General features: G+C 52.6%; 10 protein-coding genes across 10 annotated transcripts; 5 read left to right on the top strand and 5 right to left on the bottom strand.

Annotated features, from left to right (window-relative positions):
• Nucleotides 1-475: 475 nt before the first annotated feature.
• N7474_009848 (putative extracellular thaumatin domain protein) lies at nt 476-1,015 on the bottom strand (the record flags this gene model as incomplete). Its single annotated transcript, XM_057201258.1, has 1 exon — nt 476-1,015. The coding sequence occupies one exon, from the start codon at nt 1,013-1,015 to the stop codon at nt 476-478; it is 540 nt and encodes a 179-aa protein (XP_057049245.1).
• A 951-nt stretch (nt 1,016-1,966) lies between these two features.
• N7474_009847 (uncharacterized protein) lies at nt 1,967-2,299 on the top strand (the record flags this gene model as incomplete). The annotated part of the gene is made up of 1 exon (XM_057201257.1): nt 1,967-2,299. The coding sequence occupies one exon, from the start codon at nt 1,967-1,969 to the stop codon at nt 2,297-2,299; it is 333 nt and encodes a 110-aa protein (XP_057049244.1).
• A 611-nt stretch (nt 2,300-2,910) lies between these two features.
• Nucleotides 2,911-6,153, bottom strand: N7474_009846 (Sec23/Sec24 family protein; the record flags this gene model as incomplete). The annotated part of the gene is made up of 4 exons (XM_057201256.1): nt 2,911-3,542; nt 3,599-4,282; nt 4,333-4,771; nt 4,828-6,153. The coding sequence occupies 4 exons, from the start codon at nt 6,151-6,153 to the stop codon at nt 2,911-2,913; spliced, it is 3,081 nt and encodes a 1,026-aa protein (XP_057049243.1).
• A 1,009-nt stretch (nt 6,154-7,162) lies between these two features.
• Nucleotides 7,163-9,241, top strand: N7474_009845 (uncharacterized protein; the record flags this gene model as incomplete). The annotated part of the gene is made up of 8 exons (XM_057201255.1): nt 7,163-7,306; nt 7,383-7,783; nt 7,838-7,953; nt 8,005-8,182; nt 8,234-8,548; nt 8,611-8,940; nt 9,010-9,081; nt 9,142-9,241. The coding sequence occupies 8 exons, from the start codon at nt 7,163-7,165 to the stop codon at nt 9,239-9,241; spliced, it is 1,656 nt and encodes a 551-aa protein (XP_057049242.1).
• Nucleotides 9,242-9,944: 703 nt separating this feature from the next.
• N7474_009844 (Trans-aconitate 2-methyltransferase) lies at nt 9,945-10,745 on the top strand (the record flags this gene model as incomplete). Its single annotated transcript, XM_057201254.1, has 1 exon — nt 9,945-10,745. One exon carries the CDS (start codon nt 9,945-9,947, stop codon nt 10,743-10,745), a length of 801 nt encoding a protein of 266 aa, XP_057049241.1.
• A 332-nt stretch (nt 10,746-11,077) lies between these two features.
• Nucleotides 11,078-11,744, top strand: N7474_009843 (uncharacterized protein; the record flags this gene model as incomplete). The annotated part of the gene is made up of 2 exons (XM_057201253.1): nt 11,078-11,418; nt 11,483-11,744. The coding sequence occupies 2 exons, from the start codon at nt 11,078-11,080 to the stop codon at nt 11,742-11,744; spliced, it is 603 nt and encodes a 200-aa protein (XP_057049240.1).
• Nucleotides 11,745-12,491: 747 nt separating this feature from the next.
• Nucleotides 12,492-15,592, bottom strand: N7474_009842 (cleavage polyadenylation factor subunit CFT2; the record flags this gene model as incomplete). The annotated part of the gene is made up of 2 exons (XM_057201252.1): nt 12,492-15,384; nt 15,444-15,592. The coding sequence occupies 2 exons, from the start codon at nt 15,590-15,592 to the stop codon at nt 12,492-12,494; spliced, it is 3,042 nt and encodes a 1,013-aa protein (XP_057049239.1).
• Nucleotides 15,593-16,004: 412 nt separating this feature from the next.
• Nucleotides 16,005-18,270, bottom strand: N7474_009841 (uncharacterized protein; the record flags this gene model as incomplete). The annotated part of the gene is made up of 4 exons (XM_057201251.1): nt 16,005-16,429; nt 16,509-16,553; nt 16,614-16,778; nt 17,079-18,270. The coding sequence occupies 4 exons, from the start codon at nt 18,268-18,270 to the stop codon at nt 16,005-16,007; spliced, it is 1,827 nt and encodes a 608-aa protein (XP_057049238.1).
• A 1,157-nt stretch (nt 18,271-19,427) lies between these two features.
• On the bottom strand, nt 19,428-22,719 carry N7474_009840 (uncharacterized protein; the record flags this gene model as incomplete). Its single annotated transcript, XM_057201250.1, has 8 exons — nt 19,428-19,586; nt 19,656-21,466; nt 21,514-21,559; nt 21,609-21,693; nt 21,751-21,846; nt 21,893-22,019; nt 22,077-22,623; nt 22,681-22,719. 8 exons carry the CDS (start codon nt 22,717-22,719, stop codon nt 19,428-19,430), a joined length of 2,910 nt encoding a protein of 969 aa, XP_057049237.1.
• A 263-nt stretch (nt 22,720-22,982) lies between these two features.
• N7474_009839 (snoRNA-binding rRNA-processing protein UTP6) lies at nt 22,983-24,223 on the top strand (the record flags this gene model as incomplete). Its single annotated transcript, XM_057201249.1, has 2 exons — nt 22,983-23,072; nt 23,138-24,223. The coding sequence occupies 2 exons, from the start codon at nt 22,983-22,985 to the stop codon at nt 24,221-24,223; spliced, it is 1,176 nt and encodes a 391-aa protein (XP_057049236.1).
• Between the last annotated feature and the right edge of the window lie 86 nt (nt 24,224-24,309).

Below are 24,309 nucleotides of genomic sequence, written 5' to 3'. Positions count from 1 at the left end.
GATTTTTGCCCCCCCCTGGCCCTTCTTTTGAGTCCCTGTTCTTTCTTGGGCTTACAGGTCTTTCGAGTCCCGGAGAATTAGGGGAGGGGTTCATCGGGAACATCCTCTCTAAGTCAGATACCTTACCCAAGTCGCCTTTCTTAGGGCTGGTTCTTTCAACGACTCAAAAGGGGATTAAGAGGTTTTAAAAGTTCACTACAAGGAATTGAAAGTATTTTTGAACGTTGTAAATTCAGTCATGACATTCTATTCATGAAATTCTATAAGATCAACCCCCTAAACTCCCTCGTTGCATCCCTGCAACTTTCATATTCACATCATCCTGGGGGTATTTCATAACAGGAGATTTTTTCTTGTGTAAACGTGGGAAGGCAAAAAAGAGGGTCACCGACTCGAGTGAGTCAGGTGAAACGAATGGAAACTGCTCGGTTCAACCGGCAAGGGAAAAATCAAAAACTCATCAACAACCACCACTTTACTGGCCGATGGTCAGACCCATACCAGTGTCGATGGGGCAGCCGTGGGTAGCATGGTCATCAGTGGGCTGGAGGTAGGCAGCAGCGCAAGCGGAGTCGCCAGCCTGGCAGACAGCGGAGGGGCAGCTGCCAGTGGTGGTGGAGGGCTGGACGGCGAAGCCGTACTGAGTGAACTCAGAGTCAGTGCCCATGTTGATGCAGGACAGGTCCCAGTAGATGGTGTCGCCGCCCTCGGTGTACTCGAACTGGAGCACATCGGACTGGTCGGGGGTGGTGGCCAGCTTGATGGAGACACCACCGCCGTTGGGGTTGGTGCGCCAGAGCTCAGAGTAGGAGCCACCGTTGGCAGACAGGGTCTGCATGGGGCCAACGTCGTCGGAGACGGACCAGGCGTAGATGTCCTGGCTCAGGTTGTTGGTGATCTGAACGCCGCCGCCAGCGGGAGCAGTGCCGTTGCGGCGCATCATCATGCCAGAGGGAAGGGCAGAGGCAGCAGTAGCGAAGATGGCGGCAAGGCCCATAGTCTTGGTGAACATCATTTTGATGGTTTGTTGGAATGTAGTGAGAGTGATTTGAAAAGTGGCTTCAAAGAAAGTATTGTCTGGTCAACAGACAAGTAATGAATGTGTTTGATAAAGAAGGAGTGTCTTGAAGAAAGAGAGTGTTGATGAACGAAAGGAACGTCGGCCAGGGCATCGAGGGGGTTTATATAACTTTTTGGGACCTGGCTATACATCCCCCGGATGGGTCGCCGACGAAAAAAAAACGTGCAATCGGTCAACCACGCGCCCACCACCGACCCAAAGGACGAGTGTCAGGAACAGTGGGGCAGAAAGGCAAAAAGAGACAAGTGGATCCCACCGAAGGCGAATCATGGTGGGGGTGGAAGAAACTGAACCACCTATCGTCCGAGCAGGGCTTCGTTTCATGGAACGTCAGCCCACGGTCTGGACTCCAGGAACGAAAGTCTCTCGGTCTCCGCGGGATGTGTCGCGCGACCGAGAGAAAGAAAGAGATGTGTATCCAAATGCCTCTATGTGAGCTGTACATCTCCGATTTCCAGAGCTTCCGAAAGGGTCATCAGAAAGTAGTCTGCATACGAAATAGCCCCAAGATGATCTGATCTGGCTGCATCTCTGCAGACCAGCATCATCTAGTATGTTTCGGGCGATTAGATTTAGGGCCAGCGCTGGTGCGTGAGCCGAGTGAATGTGGTGCGTGGCCGGAGATCTCGGGCGAGGACTGATGGCGGCACTCGGCCTAGTGGACGTGGCAATACACGCGCCACGCAGCGCATCGTCCCGTTGGCTCAGGACACGGCCCAAGCCCTATCTCTCTGGTTCTTGAGGCGAAAAAAGGGCCGGCAACATGGCTGCACAGATCAACCTGTTGGCCACTCGGCAACCAGGCTGTAACCATGGGGCCCTGGGAGCCAGTTCTCAGGCTATTTGCTGACCATGATACTGATTCAGGTGCCACCGTGAGATACGATGTTGGTTTGGCAAAACGGCCTGCCACCAAGTGAGAGAGTTTCGGTTCCTGAGAAAAACGCGCATGTGGGTTTTCAGCCACCACCCTCAGGGTCTCCACCCCCCAGCGCGAATTTGCCCTCTGACGTTGTCGCAGTCCCTGTTGATCGTCGACTGAAAATGGTGGCGCTGCGCTGTGTTCCTGGCTCTAGCGTTGCAGTGTTTGTTACTCATCTTAGCAAAGTCGGCACCATGTTACGATATCTGCTACCTGCTGCTCTGCATGTGCTGGCTGCTGTCCCATGTCCAACCGCCCAGATCAAGGGCCACTCCGGCCGGCCCGGCGATCACTAGGCTGGTCCGGGGGATGCGTCGAACGAACTAAAACTACCTTAAATGGACAAAGTGGGGTAACACGAAGTTCTGTTCGCTCAGACCGGTTGACGATCTCGCCTTCTAGACCGCCGGCTGTAGGTGTCCACTGCGGTCTGTTTGGCTGCTATGTGTGTAAAAGCCTGGACAGACTAGGCAGAAGAGCTCCACCACCACCAACCCCGGCTAAACGTGTGACGTTGGGCTGCAGACTAGTCCCTGCCCAAGACATGGCCATGTGGACCGGTGGCGTCCATTGTGGGTGGGACACGGAGGGCAAAGACTCAATAAACGAACTATTCTGGTATACGACTGTACTATACGGCACAGAAAGAATTTTCGGAAGTCCCACTTCGGGCCCTTTTGGCTCCAGCCTCCGTCCCTATCCGATGGCTTGTAGCTCGCTCGCTCCACCTGCCAACTCCATCGTACCACAGCCACTGAAATCACAACCCTCCGCCAGTCTAGACAAGCTGAGCAGCCGTCATATTCTGCGCGAGGCGATGATAGGCCAGAGCCCGGACCGCAGACCGGCCGAAAAGGCAGGAGCGGCGTTTGGTCGGAAGTCCGCACCGCACAGCACCCGCACGAGCTTACCAATACGACGACCCCATCGCAGATAGGCTGGCCAGAGTGCTCTCGCCCGTCTCTTCCTTCTTGCGTTGGCCGGCTAGCTCCAGGTTGATCTGTCGGTGGATGTGCACCAGCCAGTCCACGTAGCTCTGCGCCTCGTTGTTTCGGTCCTCCAACAAGAGTCGGGCAAACTCGTACTCCGCACCGTCTAGACCCTGCCTAGCCATCTGGATCGTCACAGCCTTGGATCCGCGTACCGTCGAGAGGTATTGAAGCAGGTTCCGCACCTGGGCGTTCAGGTGCGTCTCGAGCACTGGTAATGACGAGAGGTTGGGATTGAGCTCCTGGAGGGAGTTCTGGCCAGGCCCGAGCAAATCTTCCAGCAGGTTGGGCGATACCTGCGCATGTAGCCACAGCAAGATTGTCTGACCGTTATCCACCAAGTATGCGCCTCCATCCTCGATCTTGGAGAAGCTAGCCCTCAACGCAGGCGGCACCTGAAGCTGACCGTGCTCATTCGGGAATCCGTCTTCTGGCTGCATGTTGTGGATGGGTATGATACGCGGGTAAAGGTAGAGGGATAGCTCAGTAGCGCCAAATGATCGAAGCATACGCATGTCATGAACCCGCCGGTCTGACGACTCATTGCCACCTGTGGAAAGGTTAGATGAGAAAAGTCGTGTCACACACAGAGATAGATATTCTCACCTTTGAATGCTCTCGACTTGACCAAGCTGAGCATGTACATCGAGAATTCTTTCAGATTCTCAGGAAGAACTAATTGTCCAGGGGGTGGGATCCAGAGAAGATCTTGCGATATCCGCTGAAGATGTCGACCGTCTTCTCTGAAATGTGGCCCCGGATGTCCTTTAGCGTCTTGTCGAGTGTTTTGGAGGCGGCTGCGGCTAGGGGTGAGTATACATGTTTTCATAAAGAGAAGGGCACTAATCTCACCTTCCTTGGCGATGATGGATACCACGGCATCCTGGTCAACATACTTCATGGTCTCCATGCCGCCTTCGTTGACCGCCGCCACGACGTTGATACACCGGACACGTCGCTGTCCATCCGCAGAAGTATACAGTAATGCCGCCTGGAAGTGCGCATCCAGCTTGCGGTCGAGCTTGCCATCGTAGCTGAAGAGCACGCCAATTGCCTTGTCCGCATCCACGCCGCCAATCTCTAGATCAGCGCCCAGTGCATGTTGCACAAAGTTCCCATGATAGGAAGAAACCTGGAGGCCATTCGAGCACCGGACCTTCATCAAACATTGGTATCCCGTCTCTCGGCTGACGACGTGAGCGATCTCTCCCCGCAGCTTTGAGATATCACGTGGCGCATGGAAGTTTGGATAGAAGAATGTCTCGCCGCCAGTAAGCGCCGATACATAGCCTTGTAAATCGAGTTAGAAGATTTTCTATCTTGATTGTGTCTCAACATACCGATCGTGGCAACATCCATATAGACACCACCGGGGGCGGCGATGAAGAAATCGACGCCCACCCCAGCCTCAGCCATTTTGCTTGCTGTCTTCTTCCAGTCCGGATTTTCTGTCGTGAACAGTTTTCGCTCTGCTTCTGTTCCGTGAATTTTGGGGTCCTCCCGATTCTCCAGTTTCCCAGGGCCCCAAGTGGGCAAGCTGGAGAGCGCGCAGACGACCTTGCCACCCGTCGCCTGCAATGCTGAGAGGGCAGCATTCAGTGTAGGCAGCACCACTGGTTCGGGTTTCTTGACGTGCGAGAAGATACTAGGTATCCGATTCAAGAGCGATGTGATCACGGACTTGGATTCGTACGGGTCGACAAAAAGACCCTCGCTCAAGGGAACAAACGGCTCTTCCAAGTCAGTCATCACCATCATCTGTGCTTGATCCAGCGAAGCCTATCAACTTGTCAGCAACAAAAGGTGTTTTGTCCGCGGCGGGTCGGCACACGTACCGTGAGGTTGTAGAAATGCACTTCTGTGTCAAACGTCACAATGCCAACCGTTGCCCCTGGTGCAAGTCTCCGTGACGTCGAATCTTCACCCTCGGTGCCATCCACCGATCCATCCTCTCCATACAACGCTTCGGCAATTCCTTCACAAACACCCTTGAGGAATCCACGATGGACGGATTCCCGGCTGACGTCAATCAGGAACAGAGTCTGGAGGCCTACCGGCTCCTTGTTCCAGTATTCCTTGGGGACCAAATATTCCACCGTTCCCATCATCAGCTCCGGTCGTTGCATGCGGTCAACGCGTGCCCCTGTCGGGTCCAGAGGCGCAAAGTACTCGCCTGGCGTGTCATTCGGGAACGTGCACATGTTGCAAACAAACTTGTTACCGCCTGATTGGAAGGACATGAAGGGGTTGACGTATGTTCGACAGCGTCGGCATCGCGGAGGGCCCACATCTCCAAAATCCAGCACGGGTATCGGTTGCTCGCCGGGGTCTAATGGTGCAAGTGGCTGCAGAATCATGCCCAAGGGCAAGCCGGTCGAGGAGAGAAAATCCGAGGTGGAAGGAATATTGTTGAGCGTTAGTCGAGCGAATTTCGGTGACGAGTTGCCTTGATCGTGAGCCACGAACGGGATCGCCGCAGGAGGTGGCAGATGGCGGTCCATCGTGGGATATACATGATTGAAATAGTACTGGGCGGGCAGATCTCGCGAGCGCGGCACGCTGGGGATCTGTTCGGGGTCAATTCGGCCCTGGGTAGGAACAGAGCTGACAGTGCCGCTCAGTTCTGATGGTTGGTGACCTCCCAGCCCTGGCACCTGGCCTCCGGCCTGGGGAGCCATTGCAGGAGAGACTGGCTGTGGAGCTTGATTCAAGCCCGTGTTGAGGAACTGCGACGTCGGCTGCATATTCCCCTGAGGAATCCCACCCTGGAATCCTTGTGCCGGGGGCGCTGTAGCAGCGCCCAGATCATGATGGGCATGGCGGTGCTTCTTCCGGTGTGTTCTTGTCCCCGCGTCCGCCGCTATCCCCATGCCGCCCATCTGAGATGTCAGGCCGGCCATGCCTGGATCGACCGGCGCGCCCATGGGTGCCTGATGTGCTGCATTGTATATGGCATCGGCACCCGTGGCCATGTTTTGTTGCGGCGAGCCGTAGGCGGGCCATTGGTTCTGAGACGGGCTGGGGTAGGCAGCTCCCGGTTGCGGAGGAGCTGCACCGGGAGGGTAGCCGGCAGCGGGGTAGCCTTGAGGAGGGGCGTGCTGTGCCATGCGCTGATTTGGATCTTCAGAGCCCATTGCGTGATACATGTTCGGGTCGGCCATGGGCGATCATACCGCGGGGGGATGGATGATGGATGTATAGATGGCGGAAGGAGGGGAGGCAGTCGAGCGCGAGGGAGACGATATCGAGGGGTTCACAATCAGCAACAGCAGCTCATCCCGGGTGGTTGTTTATCCAGGACCAAGACTAGAGGCAGCCGTGTCTCTTCTGGATGTTGACACTTGACGAAGAGACCACCGTAGTGGGAAGCCCGGACTAAGGTTGGTCCGGGCCCGCACGTGGTGGGACAACAAATATTGTCGCGAACTCATACATCATCGAGTAAACACGATGTTGAACTATCAGATTCAAACTGGGAAAAATAATCATGTAGTGAATTGGATAATGGACGGATACTAGATCATCGATTTCATGCTCTCCCTCCTTTGCCCTCTTTTGTCTACTCCCGCGAGAATCTCTCGGCTCGCGGCCACCGCCATTTCTCCTACCCCCTGCTATCGCCACCCAATCTGCAACGGTGCCAGGATGGACCTCCGTATTTAGGGGCAGGCTAGAAGGACCAAGTCGGCGGGAAATTGCCAGCGAATGTACCGGGGGGAAGTAAGCCTTGCTCCGATAAGCTGGCTGTTACATACGTCCAACCCAACCCAAGCCCCCTTGGACCGTGCAGCTTCTCGAATAACACCCGGCCCACCCCTCCCATGAACCCCCCGTTCGAAAAAATTAACGGGCGCCCACCAAGAACCTGCTTGGCCTGCCCTCGAGGCCACTTGATTCGAGCGCATCGTCTGGAGCTCCATTGCGCGACTCTCCGAGTGGCCTGATAACGTTCCACTTAGGGCTTTGTTCTACTCACCGTCTCTTTCTCCGTGCCGACGCCGAGGGATCGGGTTGACACGTTAGCTCCTCTTGTGTCATCGCTGGGGTAGATCCTTTAATTCAAGTAGTCGGGTAGGTTCCGTAAGTAGTGCGGCTGCTCGCAGCATTTTTGCTTTTTTCCCACCTTTCTTTGCTTTTTCCTACAGTTGCTTGTTCCCATCATCCTATGAGATGGATCTGACTGGTAAACCCTCAGACCCAGACCACAAGGTCAAGAGTACAACAAGCGGCGCGGAGGAATCTCCCGCTGTGCCTCCAATGGCTACTATTCGTGACGATGATGAACTTTTGCTAGCTCGAATCGGTTATAAGCAGGTACTTCCAATCCGCGTAACAATACAAAAATCCCTGCGGTCTGTGCGTCAGGCCGAAACTGACCTTCCTGGGACAGGAATTGCGACGAGAATTCTCCAAATGGTCCACCGTCTCCTATGCCATCTCCATTCTTGGAGTCCTGGGCTCTGTCCCGGCGACGTTCGGCTCGCCGCTGGCTGCGGGCGGCCCGGCCACGGCTGTCTGGTGCTGGTTGATCGGCTCCTGCATGGCGATGTGCATCGGTAGTTCGGTGGCGGAGTTGGTGTCTGCGTACCCCACGGCGGGAGGCATGTACTTTGTCACTAAGCATGTCGTCCCTGCTGATCAGGTCCCGATCTTCTCCTGGATCCAGGGCTGGTGCAATCTCCTCGGCCAGACGGCAGGTGTCTCCAGCGTGGCCTACACAATCAGCCAGATGCTGCTTGCATGTGTGAGCATGAATTCGGATCTTGTTGATGGCAAATACTCGTATACACCGTATGTGGCCCGCCTTCCCTAAGTTGAGTAGCACCCCGACTAATGCGCTTGCAGAACTGCACTAGAAACCGTCTTGGTGTCGATTGGATTGCTGTGCATCATCGGCATCATTTGCTCATTGACTACGAAGACTTTGCATAGAATCATTCTCTGGTTCGCTCCAATTAACAGTGTGTATATGCAAGTCCTGATTTTGTTGATATGGTACTAACGCCGACCAGTGACGGCCACAGTCTGCATCTGCATTGCACTTCTGTACCTCACCCCCGATAAGCAACCCGCATCCTGGGTCTTCACCCACTTCACGGATGGATCCGGCTGGGGCTCAAAAGTATTTTCTTTCTTTCTTGGGTTTTTGTCGGTGGCCTGGACGATGACCGATTATGATGGGACGACACAGTAAGTGGATTACACTCTCAAGGCTCTTAAAGTCTCCTGACATTCGTTTAGTATGTCTGAAGAAACACACGACGCCGCTATACGGGGCCCAGTCGCTATTCAAACAGCCGTTCTTGTCTCTGGCGTGTTCGGATGGCTCCTAACCGTCTCGATGTGTTTCTGCCTAACTGATTTTGAATCCATCCTGAAAAGTCCAACAGGTCTCCCCGCTGCACAGATTTTTCTTAACGCTGGCGGAAAACGAGGGGGCACAGCCATGTGGGCATTCGCTATTCTCGTGCAATTTTTCACAGGCTGCTCTGCCATGCTGGCAGATACAAGAATGGCATATGCCTTTGCCAGAGACGAAGCACTCCCATTCTCTAAGTAGGGATACCTTTTACCCTAAGATCGGATTCATGTCACGCTAATGCTTGCCGTTCGTCTAGATTTATCTCTAAGGTAAATCCCATGACCCACACTCCAGTCAATGCTGTCTGGTTCGTGGTTTTCTTCAGTGTCGCCTTGAACTGTATTGCCATCGGATCAACGCAGACGGCCACGGCCATCTTCAGTGTTACGGCACCGGCACTCGACATTTCTTATGTGTCTGTCATACTCGCACATCAAATCTACAAGACCAAGGTGAAGTTTATTGAAGGGCCATTCACACTGAAGAAATGGGGGACTCCCATTAACTATGTTGCTATCGTATGGGTTATGTTCATCAGCACCATTCTTTTCTTCCCGTCACAGATCCCCGTCACAACCGCCAATATGTAAGATGTCCAGATGATGTGTCTGTCACAACTTCCGTATGGTACAATATAATTGACAACGGCCTATAGGAACTACGCAGTTTGTGTGGCTGCCTTCATTGCTGCCTTTGCCTTGATCTGGTGGTGGTTGACCGCTCGAGGGTAAGACTCATTCACATATCAGTTCTTCAAGCAGATGCTAATTCTTTATTCGTTGGTCAGAAACTACACTGGCCCACAAACGAACGATGTGATCCAAGAGCTTCCCACAGAAGATGACGGTGACGACTTCGATCACCATCAGGCGGAAATCACTGTGTAGGGCGCTAGGCGGAGAACTCGACAAGGTATATTTAGCGGGTATATATGGTACAAATAGGGTATATAGATAGACTAGGATATTTTGTTTGGAAATTAGAACAAACTTTTCATGATATTACTTTTGGATCAGCTCATACCTGCCTGGTATATATTGCTCTACGCTGTTTTGGACTATGGTAGTTTCACTGGAAACCCCGTAGACAGTCGACTCTTATTTATTTCTTAAACGACTATGCAACCGTTCATTGCCATATTTTGGGCCGATATCGCTTCTTGCGCATCTTTGTAATTCTCCGGTGAAGATATTCAAGCTCAATTTAGCCGCTTCCGATTTTCGGCAGTTTCGACCGCACCACACCTTTGGTCTCGGCTCTTCTCTGATTTTAATTTTTGGTAGAAGCTAGAGCGTCTGCTTTTCGGATACAGGCAGTGAATTCCATTCCGATAATGCAAATTGAAGAGAAATGTCATCTGCCGGTCTAGGAAATAAATAAATGTTCATGCTCAACTTCCCCAGGTTGACTTGGTTGCCACCGCTTGGACCCGCTTTTCGCCCTATCCCGCTTGCTTTATAAAGTTGTCCGGAACACCACTTCTACGGGTCACCTTTGTCTTTCCCTTTCGACATGCTTCACCCTTCCTCTAAACGACTCTTTTCCATTTCTCAAAGAAGTTTCCCTGGACTATCAGCCTGCCACAGAACAATGGCCACTTCAACAGGGGCCAATCCCGCGCACGACTGGAGTGCAGCGCAATATCTCAAATTCGAAGATGAGCGCACTCTGCCAGCTCGGGACCTTCTCTCTCGGGTTCCGCTGCAATCTCCCAAACATGTCGTCGACCTGGGCTGCGGCCCGGGGAACTCGACCGCCGTTCTAGAGTCCCGTTACCCCAATGCTCACCTGGTGGGCATGGATTCGTCCCCGGATATGATCCGCAAAGCCAAAACTGCTCTTCCGCATCGGGAGTTCTCCGTGGGAGACATAACCTCTTACTCGCCGAAAGAACCTGTGGACCTTTTCTACTCCAATGCCGTCTTTCAATGGCTCAAAAGGGAAGAACGATTTAGCATTATCCGGAAGCTGATGGAAACTCAACCATCCGGTGGCGTGTTCGCCATCCAGGTTCCCGACAATCTGATGGAACCATCCCACGTCCTAATGCGTGAGACAGCCCGTAACGGACCTTGGGCGGGCACCCTCGCAAATATTGGTCGGGATACATTCCAGTCGCCGCAGGAGATCTACGATGAGCTAAAACCCCTTTGCTCGGCGGTGAATGTCTTTCACACGAGCTACTATCATGCCCTCGAAAGCCACGAAGCTATCATCGAATGGGTAAAGGGCACGGGACTGCGACCTTACCTGGATCCCCTGCGGCCGGAGGAGAAGGAGGGGTTTCTGCGAGAGTATTTGAAGCGTTTGCAAGCGGGTTATCCCGTGTCTGTTGATGGGAAGGTTCTACTGCGCTACCCACGGCTCTTTGTGGTCGCCATCAAGAAATGAGCACTAAATTCTTTCTGGATATCATGTACAGCTTTACTAAACTTCTTTCGCAATCTGACCATTTCTCTGAGAACGTTCACATCCATGTCTGGAATTTAGGAATAGGCATAAATTAACTCATCAATCAGATTTACTGGTTCCTCAAGCCCTCACCACAGTTCCGCGTTCCGATTGAGCGGCGGCACCCCAACCTAATAGGGATTGGTAACTTGGGCCTGAATCTGACCCCAAGTCCCTTTCCATTTTCATATTTCTTTGGAACCATAATTTGAGTTGGTACGCCGGCTTCTTGAAAATAAAACAATCTCCGAAACACAGCCGCCACACTCAACATGCCCGGGGCGACTTATTTTGTCAACCCCAGAATTTCTGACTGGCCAGAATGGTGCAACTCGTTCGCCAAACCGATGACCTTTCTGTGCCGATTGATTCCAAGCCCATCCAACCCCCAAGTCCCAAATAACCCAGCTCGGTCTGACTGCCCAGCCGGCCAGGAAAACAACTATGGTCTCTTCGACCTCTCCTACAAGAACGTCTGTATTCAACACAGAAGACTCATGATCATCGCCCTTCTCAGTGGAGTTGGAACCGAGGGAAATACAGGGCACATGATGATGACTCTTGCCCGAGATATCCAGACCGATGAAGTCTTTGTTCTGAAGATTGGATATGAGTAAGTCAAGTGGGTTCAAATGAACCAAGAAAAAGACACACAACATACTGATCTAAATCTCCAGAAAACATAGATACCACAAAGTCAAATGCCACGCCGACCACGAGTGGATTCTCGGCCAGCTGCTTGGACAGGCTGGTTATGGGCCTGTGTACACCAGCGAAGACGTCCACGAACAAGACCTCAGTTATCCATTCATGGGCCGGCCGGTGTATTATCAGCTGCTGTCGCCTATGCCAGGCCAGTGGCTCGGCCACGTTTATCAGCTTCTGTCCTACTCCCAACTGGCCAGTATTAGGGCTCAACTGACTAACATACTTAAGTAAATAGACTCCTTCTGAAACTGAAACAAGATCTCTAATGTCAGAATTTTGATAGGTTTCTTCGTCATTGGGGGTATGAAATGCATCACCCAGATCCCAATTCCTTCGTTTACAACGAGCGGGCTGACAAGCTGTAAGTATACATCCACCCTACCTGTTAAGCTTGCTCTTAACTTTTGGGGTTTTTAGGTATCTCGTCGATCTGTCCTCCCTTTTTTTTAAGGACATGGAGAGTCAGCCCCCATTCTGGAGGATAGTCCCTGCATTCAAGCTCTTCGCATCTGGTGTGGAGCTCCCCAAACGCCCGCTCCGCCAGTATCCTTGCCCGTCACTTTGTCTCCAAAAGACGATAAAGTTCGTTTGGTAAAGGTCTCTAAGACACCTCGTTGGCTGCTTGGCAACAAAAAGAGCAATGATTTCTTCATGAAAATGGGCAGAGGTGCAAAAGTCAAGCTGGGTGCTATCAGCATCAAGAAAGGACGAGATAGAGTCAACCAACGTTGAGATGTTGAACTCTCTTTTGCTAGTATTGGATTTTTGTTTGGAAAAGTATAGCCATTGATTGAACTTCTGCATAATACGAGATACAGTAATCAATGATCTGGCTTAGAGATCGCAATATCAGGCGCGTTTGTCTCAAGAAATCCTGTGATTTTGTAGCATAACGAGGCATAGACTCCAGTACTTGATCAATCATAAATGCCATAGTGATTATAGACTATAAAGGTACAAGTACATATGCGAATTTCATCAACTACCAGAAACCACAGCAAGACCCTCATAGATCTTCCTTTTGACAGCGAGGAAGCTCCCCGCACCACGCCCCAAGGCTGCTTGGTTCGTGGCAGACTGTGCCGCCGCTTCAACCTCAATCTTGCCGGTCCCAGACTTGCGCACCGCCACTGACTTATCAATCAGCAACGTGCCCTCGCCACGGAACTCCGCCGTGTGCCCGGCAGCCTGCATGAGCTTACGCAGATCAGCCAGTCGTAAGTCACCGACATGGAGAGGTCGGGTCGCCGAGCGCGTCCCTGCGGCCATATTCGCAGGCAGAGTATCGAGCAAAGGATAGATGTCCGCTTTCTCAGCGGTGGACTTGACGCCATCCAAGGTCGGAGCAACGGCCGAGGAAGCAGCTTCGTCTTTGAGCTGCTTCATCTTCTTGGCCGATTCTGTGGTCTCATCTTCTGCATCGGAGAATGGGATCTCGGGTCCTCGTAGCTGGGCTGTCAAAGCCACGACACCCAGGCTACGGACGTGTTGCCAGTTCAGACGCCGGACGAGACTGTTGCTCAGCTTGACCATCCACGCATTTGTGTCAACACTTGCGTCAACGACTTCGCCGTTTGCCGGTGTGAAAATCATGGCAAGCGAGTCGGCGGCAGGAGCAGAGACATCGATACCAGCTTTGGCTGCCAGGAGCTTCTTGCACTCCGCTGCTAACGCCGAGGTTTCTTCCTTCATCCCGCCGACGAGAATCAGCTTTTGTGGTTGAATGAGCGGGATTAGCATTTCCAAGCTGCGCTTGTCGTGCAGACCCGTGAAGTCAATGAAGGCGAGTCGAGCGTTGATCGTGATTGTCTCCTTGGTATACACGGCCTTCGCAGGACCTTCAAACTCCTGGGCGTCCGCATCGTCCTCTGAAGATGCAGCGATATCTGCAGCTTCATCGCCGGAGGCAAGGCTGAGGTCATCGGCGGTGCTGGAGTCTCTCTTCCGGCCGTCTCGAGACAACTGTTGGCGTTTCCGACCTCCAGCATCGCGAGATAGCCTGCGTCCATTGGCCCCTATCGTTTCATCCCATCGCCGCTTCTGTCCTAGCTTGGTCTCAGCCTCTGTGCGGCGTTGCTGCATATCAATTTCCTCCCGTTCCTCCGCTCGAAGATACTCCTCAGGTCTGATGAACTCTCCGTATTCATCGCCCTTCTTTCTGGGCGCCACGTAGGGGAACATGCGCTCGCGGCCCTTCTTGCCACGCACATCATAATCGTAGACATTTTTGCGTCGAAGAAGAACATTAATACCGAGATCCTGGTCACTGAGAGCAAGTTTATTTCGGTTCGAGTGGGCGAGAGATGTCGAAAAATTCAACGCCCTGCCTTGCTGCTCCGAATCCGAGTCTTCCGACGATGTTGAACTGGATCGATCATCAAGCGCGTCCGCTGCATTCTCAAGGTTTTCTTGGCCCCGCGCTTGAGAGGTATCCTGAAGTTGTTTAGTGGCGAGGTACTGTTGATAAAGCAACTGATCACCGGGATCGAGCGGAGCTCGTTGCACATCTGTCCAGGTCAGGTCTCTTCCGCCGCTGTGAACTTGCTCAAGCATTTCTCCATCTGATGCTTTCTCCAAGGCAACACCGTCTCTCCGTTCTTCATACCACTGCCAGATAATGCTTCCAAGCGACATGATATCTTGAGTCTCCTCCACTGATTCTTCAATCTTCTCTTTGTGGAATGATTCGGTCAACAGCAGCAGATTGTTAGGGCCTTCAGCAATCTGCCGAAGAGAATGTTTTGAAAAGCCCCAAGCCAATGATGTGTCAGAAGCAAGAATGACCTTGGGTCCGGGTTCTGTAAGCAGCTTCTCGAGACGTTTTTGGCGCTCGACGGTCTTGAGATGCTTGAAATTGAAGGGACCAGTTCCCTTACTGCCGCCTTTATCCTGATTTTGTCCGCCTGTTCTGGTATCGGCACCTTCGGCCGCTTCGAATTCGCGAACGATGTTCTCGTCCATCCACTCCAGCATGCTCCGGGCCAATCTCATTGTCGTGTTGACCTTTCTGCCGGCCAAGTACAGTCCAGCACCGTTGAGCACATCGTCTTTTTCACTTGCCGCAGCATCGCGCCATGAGTGCTCCAACGCATATGCCAGCTCCAGGACCCGTGAACTCGTATCCGTTGGAATAAGCACAGTGCCGCCCTTTGCGAGACTGCTCCGAATCATGTCAAGAAGGTGATCATCTCTTTTCTTCCAGCCCCCGGAAAGCCCAAACTTATCGCCTCCCTTGGCACTGCAGACCAAAGCCGTCGGTTTCCGCAACTGTTCAATGACTTCTGTTCCGCTGGCGCCAGAGCCACCAAACCATGCAGCACCTGCCACGACGCTTTCACGCGCCTGATTCCAGTCCGTCGCGTAGACGATCGATTCCAGTCCATGTTGAATGTGCCATATTGTCCCACCAACCGTATGTCCAGCATTGTAAGCGGTAAGGGTAAGGCCGTTCAGTGGTGGCGAAAACGGAGATGGAAGCGGCTGGTGGGGTTGCGAATACTTGAGTGGCTGAATGAGAGAGAAATACCGTGCGATTTCCTCGGCAGTAGGGGGCTGAAGAAGGACCTGGCCTGTACTGCGAGCAGCTCCTCCGGACTCTCCATCGGCCCCTGTGACAGCAAAAGCTGCCGCGGACGCTGCCGAAGAGGACGCGCCGGGCTCTGAAATCGAAGCCTTCGGAAGGAAGGTAGAAGCGAGCGGCGCCGAAGCATATAGATCCTGTAACAGTGTACGGCCAAAGGCGATAACGGGGCTTGTCGCGTAGACGGGAATTTGGGTAAAGAGAGGGAACGTTTGACAGCAGTGGACAAAAGCACCGATGTGCGCCGGTGTCGCGTGCGTCAGAAGGATCAGCGAGAGGGTTGGGATGTGCCTGATGAGAAATAATATTAGACAAAATATCGCGAGGATGGACAGCAATTGCGAGCTCACTTCTCCAGTTCTGCCAGATCCAGAGGGTCAAATGTATCATCCCAACCAACATCCACAAGAATCTTGATGCCCCCGTCCAGTTCCAGAATTGACTGCGACGCCCTTGCTGTTGAGGACTGCGCCCCAAGGAGCGGAGTGAATGTAAACATCGTGGCTGGCCTCTGTCACAGCCAACGAGACAAGCTGCTGCGACCCCAGGTCAGGTCTAAAAGGAGCGTGCGCGCGTGACGCAGAAAGAGCGCGTCCAATCCAGTGGCGGACCCAAGTTGTTGTTTAGGAACGACTTCAGATCATTCGGTCATACTGACAGGCGGGGGAGGCATTCAAGGGCGTTTTGTGGTCATACAATTCGCGAGAAGATGAAGCAACTCGATCAAGTCGGGTTCCCAACGGGACCAAGTTACGCAGTCATGTGACTTCCACCAGCCAGTCAGATCTATACGGTCTAGTTCAGGAAATAAGAACATGAATTCAGAAACAAAATAGAAGTAAAGAACCAGAAAATACATAGGAAAACCAAAAAGCGTCTTTATCCGGTCTTTCCTTTCCTGGGCTTCTCTGCTATCCTGTTCGACCTTCTGGGCCCTGTTTGCGCGGGCTCTCCTGGTTGAGCAGACTTTTTGGTCGAGTATCCTGCGGTGGTTGTGGTGTAGGGAATGGATTAAAGGATCGATAAGAAGTTGGCCAGTGAGACACTCTAACTTTCAACTGGTCAGCGACAGCCGGTGGGATCGTGCTACCTGCCCAGGTCCTGATCCGGCGGAGAACTTCTGATCCTGGTCGAGGATTTTTGTCGGTATTTGGTGGTGGTGGCAGTGGAGGATCATTCTTTTCTTGAATGTCTTTCTGTAAGGACGTTTCCAAGGCTCGCTGGAGGTCTTCATCGTCATTATCGTCTTGGGTCCCTTGCTGGGCTCGGGATTCTCCGTGATTTTGGCGATTTGTGGCTTTTGTGGCCTGTGGTGGCACTGGATTAGGTTGAGGATCTTTTTATTGGTCAGTTTACCCCCATAAATGAAATCATCCAGCCGAGTGAATAGCTTCGCTTGATCGAGGAAAACTTACCGGTTGTATTCCGTACCAATTTGGAGAGCGAGTTCCCTCTTGCGTCTTGAAAATGTCAAAGTCAGCATAAAGTCCATCCTGCTCACAATAGAAGATATCACGTACACTGTCCTCTGTCTGGGTAATACCCCGCTACCTGGTTTGGACTGAACAACCCGAAGTGGTGGTCCTGAATCGTCAACTCCGCCGGAGTCTCGACATCGGTGAGGGGACTGTTCAATAGTGAACCATCGTCCTCGGTAGAACAGTGCTGGCGGTACAAGTATTCATCTGTAGACGTGGTCAGAAAGCTAGCCCTAAGCTGATTTCTTCAACGAGTATATCTCATGTAAGGACCAAGGGGAAACGTGAGCAAGATTTTCGTCTCAAGCTGTTTCCAATCTCTTAACTAATGATGAGGTTCGCGATGAGGTCTTCCTTTCTTGTTTCCCTTCAAGTTCGGGGGTGAAGTACACGATTGTATGGATGCATTCCTACCCCCATCACCTGATGACCCCGAACAGATACAGAAGCAGAGGGACATGCTGAGAACAAGGGCAACGACAACGAATCAAACACAATTGTACTCACCAGTCTGGGCAATTATGCCTCCATCATCAGGAGGCAGAGAAGAAAGCTGCCCCGTTAAGGGGACATCTTGCACTGTTTCCGGGTCGTACTGCTCTCCGAACTGGGAGCATGGCCCTGACTGATCGGTGGATTGGCTGGCCGTACTATTGACGTTGAGAATGGACATTTCATCTGGTTCACTTTCTGTTATCAGTGGCGCCAGGGTTCCCTTCATGTTGTGGAACATTTTGATTGCCATGGTTTGCAGATGCGATTCTCTGGCATGGAGACCTGGGCGGGCTAGGCTGACTGCCATGACTGGACGGGAGTATTTCGCAAAATAATAGGTTGCATGGTCGAGATTTGTCGGGGCCTCTATAATCTCATGCAACCCGGGCTGCGTTCCCAGGTAGCATGTCTTGGGCGCCGTTGGCATCAACGGCAATGAATCCGACACGTTTGTGATAAACGTCGGGAACAGGTTGGTCACTGCGAAGCGGAAGTGTTCACGAGAACTAGGGTTGCCCAGTGCGTCCTCAAGACACTTGTATGCGTACTCATATAGCTGGTCTTTTTTCAAGTTATTCCATCCTGAAGACGGGCCGGCGTCAAAGACCCATATAAGGCCGTGGAGACCACCGTCTAAGTTTGTCTTGGACGAACTAGAAGAGACAACTGAAGAAAGCTGCTCCGACAGTATTTGTGTTTCGAACAAGCCACTCGAACCGTTTATTTCTGGGTTCTTAGTAACCAGCCAGCGAGGATATGGTGCCTCATCTCCAAACCCAACCTTTGGCCATAAAAGACATCCGAGATGGCCGGTTTGCTGAAGTATTCCATCCTTGTGCGTCCCAGATGAATCGTCGGCACTCTGTAGCTCCTTCTGGTTCATCTTTGCTGCTGCCTGAGGGTGCTGGATAGACATATACACCTTGGGACGTGGATCGCGCGTCGGCGTGCTGAAATTTGGGACGAGCGCTTTCCGTGATCTCGTCATCGGAATGTTGGCCACTGAGTCAGGTCGATGAAGTTCTTCTCGAAGTGCATTAGCGCTCTGGCCGGCTTCGACGTCGCTGAGGGAACGTTTGGCTCCTCCTTCTGTGTGAGAGGACACAAGCTCCTGATGTTTGGTTTCTGCGATGTCCATAGGGGAGACATATCGCTTCCTCTGTGACCGCAATGGTCTAGAACGCTTTGCAGGCGGCTGTGTCATCTTTCGGGGGCATTTATTAGTGAATAGAAGAAATCAGGAAGTCCCATGTGCAATGGAAGACTCACATTGATTGTTGATGTTTACAAATAAGCCTGACGTTCAATTAGGGACCTGCAAATGGAGGTGCCTCTGTTTGGTGATTCTAAAAGTCAGATTCGAGCAGATTTAAATGTTAGCTAAGGGCAGCCTCGTACTAAACTGCTACTCGGGAGTTGTAAAAAAAGATCCTTTGTTAACCCACGCGCCGTCCGAATTGGCCGATGGGAACAAAGAATCGCGCGCTCAGCTCGAGGGCACGCAGGAAATATTTTCTTCCGCTAAGAATACCAGGTAAACTGAAACACTCAAATAGACGCTGGTATACATGCAACCCAACAAAGACGAATATTCGTTTGTTGGTCAGGATTGTAGTGAAAATGATGGTGACCCAACAAAGTTGATCCAAAAAGAGTAATAATGAGCGAGTAGGGCCAGCAAGCCGCATCTCGAGTAGGAAAAAAAAGACAAAGCACATTCCCAAGGGAAGTCCGGTAGTTGATCTGATTGATCGAGTTGCGTTACAGGAATAGGAATCTAGTTCTTTGTCATATTTTTACGTGTAGTTATTCTTAGCATGCAGTTCAAAGAGCACCAAACTAATTTATGTCTCTATAAAGGAGCCTTGAAAGAAAGGAAGAGATTCCATGGCGCACTATTACGGCTAAATTCCTCGTCTCTCAAGCGTTCAACAATGACCATGATGCTGGCTAAGGAAGTCAAAAGGCGGCTTGACCTGTGCAGACTGCTCTTTGTACTTGCCCTCTCCCACATTCATGAGCCTCTGTCCAGGTCATGTCAGGTTTGGAGACTTGATTTATGGAGTTAAAGGAGTCGATATAAATTGGTGGGTAGGTGGTGGGTGCATTCTACTATGTATATATCGAGTAAAGGCATCGTTAGATATACGGATACAAGCCCTAGTTACATAGCTAGCCCAAGAAATGAAATGGAAACCAAAAAATCTTGTTTTAATTCATCATTCGAAAGCAAATAATCTTCTTCAGCTGGCGGTATCCAACCAGCCACGGGACAAGCTCGCTTTTAGAAGGTCCACACTCTCTTCGTATCAAATTAATCACACCATGCACTAAGACAGCCCTTTCCGAGTTGAAAAAAATTTACAGCCAGTACCTGGGTTCATCAAAGACATGGTACCGGTGTCCGCGCACACCCTCGCCGTGGAACAGGGCAGGGAATCTCCGGCCGACGGGGACGTCAGATTCGAGGATACGTACGTCGTTCTCTGGCTCGGGTTCGCCGATGACGAATTTGCCGACCTGGTTAGGTTATCATACGTTAGCAATCAACCCGTTGTATAGATTATAGAGCACGACAACAAAACTCACCTGAATTTCCGTGTCTGTGATAGAGTCGCGGCTGATGCGGGCATAGCCCGTGCGTTTGAGGTTCTTGTAGAGAACATATTCGCACCACCTATCCCAGTCGGAGGAATCGATATCCTTCATACCGCTCCGCTCGCTCACGTATGTGTTGTAGTTGCCTTCCAAGGGCCGGGTGACTAGGTAACTCAACAGAACCAATGGGCGCGGCGACGAGCCCATCAGGTTGGAGAGGTACTCAGACTGAAGACGACGATCCTCGGGGTCCTCTTCCTGGCCGGAGTGGAAGACGACCACGTCGATCATCTCGCCGTACATGTCGAGCGTAGCATGGATGGCTGGGGCCAGCTCGCCCACGGGCGAGGGGAGGAGGTGGTGGGTTGAGTTGACGATTGGGAACTTGGAGAGCAGGGCGGCGCCCCAGGTGTGCTTGTTTGGGCCCGGGCCGAAATCAGCGTACATGCCGAGGTCTTCGGCCAGGGACTGCGTGACATCCTTGTTGCCCATGATGATACGCTGGTTGTCCGACTCTAGGAGACCGATGACGTCGATCTCGAGCTCTTCGATGACCTGGCGCATGCGGCCCTCAGAGGACCACATGTCGTTATCCAGGCCGAAATGGACGGTCCAGATACCCATGGTCGCCACCTTGTCCTCGGCGTGATACGGCTTGTAGTCATTGGTTGGGAAGCGCAGGTAGGCCACCGAGACGGAAAGCAGTTGCAAGGCGGCGAGAACATAGATGTAGTACGACCGCGCGCGCTTGCTGTTAGGGCTGATTGGCTTTTTGGCGCGGGTGCGCGACGAGTTCGAGATCGCCGCTGAGAAGACACCTGCGCCGATGCAAAGCATGGTCGTGATCATAACCCAGTCGGTGTGCTCTCGGACCAGAGGACCACCCGGCACGAAGGCATAGGCGACAACCCAGACGTGGAAGAGAAGCATGAAGACATAGACAAAGAAACCAATACCGAAGGTGGTTGCAGGAGAGTGTTTGACGGCGGAAGAGACCATAACCGGGGCAACAGCCATGATATAAAAGGCGAAAGTCAGGGCACCGTAAAATCCGCTCCAGTGGTGGAAGCAAGTGAGGAAAGTAGCGCCAAGGGAGCCAATTCCAAAGGCAGTCCAGCTTCCAGCCGCGGCGGGGTGGAAGGTACCATAGATGAGACCAGCACCCATGGCGAAGATGGTCAGCGCACCGTGCGGCACCGCAATGGGACCACGAACAGGATAGCCATCCCAGACCCAGGAGATCATGGTGCTAGAATCAGTCAAAAGAGAGACCATGGCAAAGAAAAGTCCACCAAAACCGAAACCGGCCAGGATCGCGGAGCCCTTCTTGCCGCTCGATGGCAGGAAGTCGTTGCCACTGGTAAGCGAACGTCGCTGAGACCGGAGGACAGCGAACACGGCAAGCGCGAGACCGAGCTTGTTCCAGCCGCCATTTTCGGCATGCACAATGGGCCAGAGAGGGTTGTTGGTCCGGCAGGCAAACTTGGCAATGGAGGACATGATCAAACCAATCCCCCAGGCCAAGATGCGAGTCTCCAGGCGCGGAGTGTTTCCCCGCTCGGAGAACCAGCTGGTGGTCCACGCGACACAGGTGGTGGAGAGAGCGAAGCTAGTCACGAACAGACGGTTGGCGGGGTCTTGGAATCTATAGGCAAGGAGACCCAGCAGTGAAAGAAGATGAAGCAGTCGAAGGTTTTTGGTCGCGGCATATTTGACGCCTGGGATGGCAAAAAGGATGGGAGACAAAACAGCAACAATCGCAACTTCGTAGCCCGAAATGCCCATGTGCCAGAGAGGGAAATCTAATACGAATGAGCAGCGCACACATATGGAAAGAAAAATCACTCACACCACACGAGAACTGGGAGAGCAGTCACGATAGTCCAGAAGACGAACTGGAGCACGTCAGCGAAGAACGAAGGAATTGAAGATGGTCATAGTTACCCCGTTGTAGACATCCGACGCAGCGTCAATGATTTCAGTCCAGAAGAAACCCTCGCCGAAGGTGTTGCCCACGGACTTGCCCTTCCTATACTACGTGGTCAATATGATTGTAAACGGCACAGATTTATGGGATTGCACGCACTCTTTCTCAAGAACAGCGTCCGCAGTCGTCTTCAACTGCCTGATTGCAAGAAAATTTAGACAGAGACTCTTATAACCAACGTAACCCTTTGTGGCACTATACATTTGTTGCAGGCGGTCATTTCGGAAGCCACTGTACATACCCTCTGCTGATTCCCTTGATGTCCCTCACCACAAGCTCGAAGCCCTCGAAGTCGAGTGCCGTGACGGCGTCAAAGCCCACATCGAACAGAATGAGAGACCATTCGAAGAAAGCATATTTGGTGTAGGCTGGGGGGAACGATCAGTTATCGGAAGAGAGACCGATTCTTCCAGGACTTGACTTACCACCAGGAACTTTGTGAACCTTGTGCTGAATAAAGTAGTAGATCAAAGGCACTAGTGTCCCGAAGAACAAGCTGGCCATGATCTTGCGGTACTTGACCGCGCGGCGGTTGTTCGGACTGAGCGCGAGACAGCCAAGCGTCCAGGGCAAGGTCGCCACCAGATACGAGATCATGAAGATATCGTGCCAATCGTGATCATCCGTTGATGTGACATATGTCCAACCACCGCAAGTTAGAGTCCGGAAGATCCCCACGCCCGCCACGATCTTGGGGAGTGTCGAGTTCGGGCGCGCAGTGAGGATGTACCACAGGAAGACGAGGGCGAATCGGGGACCGGAGGTCATTGCAATGAAGACCTGGAAGAAAGACCGCTCGGGGTAGCGATCGCCAATTGTCGCAGAGACGGAGGGAAACCATTCATCGGGGTAGCCGTAGTGTTCATTTTGGACGATCTTGTGGTAGTGCAGGGCCACGCCGACGACTAGGGCGCTGAGGAAAGCGGCATACGCGACGACCGTGTGAGTATAGGACACCCATTTGCCGTTGAACTAGATTTGGACCGAGTCAGTGATGTGTCCAATTAACCACGGACGTGGGAAACGCACGGCAACCACGGCGTCGCCGTCCTTGTACCTGGGTGCCATGGCGAAAATGGCAAACCAGATATATAGGAAGATCCCAAGGAAAGGCGAACAAAGGAGTGTGGGGAAGAACGAACGAGAGGGAAGGAAAGAGAGAGAGAGACGGTAATTCATCCAGGGGAAAAGGGAAGGGAAAAACAACAACCGCGGATCTCCGGGAGACATGGCACTAAACTCCTTCGGGAAGGCGGGTCTGGGCGTCTTTTTTGATCTGGCGATAATCCTTTTTTTCTCTCTCTGCAACAACACGATTGGACCACTCCGCCATGTCGTCCGCCACAGACAAGGCGCGCTTCTACCTGGAGAAGTCAGTGCCCGAGCTCAAAGAATACGAGCGCAAGAAGATTTTCAACAAGGTACATCCGACCAGACAGCCAAGAACCAAAAAAAAAAAAGGGTTAGCTGACCAGACCACCACCAGGATGAAATCAGCTCGATCATCAAGAAACGCTCCGACTTTGAGCACAAGCTCAATGCGCGCGGGGCGCAACCGATAGATTTCGTGCGCTATGCCGAGTACGAGATGAACCTCGAGATTCTACGCAAGAAGCGAGTCAAGCGGCTGGGGATCCGCTCCGCAGGTTTCAGCGGCCATCGGCGCATATTTTTCATTCTCGACCGGGCCACTCGCCGGTTCCAGGGGGATATCAACCTGTGGGTACAATATATCGAGTATGCCAGGAAACAAAAGGCTCACAAGAAGTTGTCGATTATCTTCACGGATGCACTGCGCCTACACCCGACCAACCCGGACCTATGGATCTACGCCGCCAAGTACGTGCTGGACGACCATGCCGATATGACACAGGCGCGGAGTTACATGCAGCGCGGACTACGGTTTTGCAAGAGTGCGCGGGTACTGTGGGTGAATTATGCAAAGGTGGAATTGATTTATATTGCCAAGCTGGTCGCTCGGCAGAAGATCTTGGGTCTGGATGAAGAGCGTCCACAGCCTACAGAGACGAGCGGGTTGGATGACGATATGATCGCGCTGCCTCAGATCACGGGCGAGGATGTTGCTCCCAGCGAGGGCCGGGATGGTGACGAAGTCGACCAGGTGGCGCTACAAAACCTCAACGCGACGCCTGCGCTGAGCGGCGCCATCCCGCTGGCCATCTTCGACGCCGCAATGAAACACTTCAACAACGACGACGGATTCGCGTTCGACTTCTACGAGATGGTGTCGGAGTTCCAGGGCGTGCCGTGCCTGCAGAAGATCCTGGGGCATGTGGTCGAGGTCATGCAAGCGAGCAAGCCCGCCAGCCCCCGGACGCAGATCTGCTACATCAAATTCCCTACGGCTGGAATCCCAGTGACTTCGTCCGAGTTTCCGCGCGCGCTGGGTGGCTCGCTGGCGCGACTAAAGGAGTTCCCGCTGGACGGCCCGCTGGCGCGCGAAGTGGTGAATTGGCTGCAGCCAGTTGGGCAAACGGAGGACGTGGATCCGTCGCTGCAGAAGGTGATCGCAGCCACAGTCCGCAATGCGGAGCGGGCGTCGCAGGCGTAGCATCATCGGGTGGTCGAGCATGGATATTTGTTGCACATTATGAGGCGTTGATCGGATTGTATATGAACCGGCGAATTCAAATCCAA

The sequence above is a fragment of the Penicillium riverlandense genome (assembly GCF_028828495.1).
Source record: "Penicillium riverlandense strain IBT 135883 chromosome Unknown utg000008l_segment0_segment0, whole genome shotgun sequence".
NCBI lineage: Eukaryota > Fungi > Ascomycota > Eurotiomycetes > Eurotiales > Aspergillaceae > Penicillium > Penicillium riverlandense.
The sequence above is the reverse complement of the archived record's forward strand: the minus strand, read 5'-3'. Positions and strand labels throughout refer to the sequence as shown.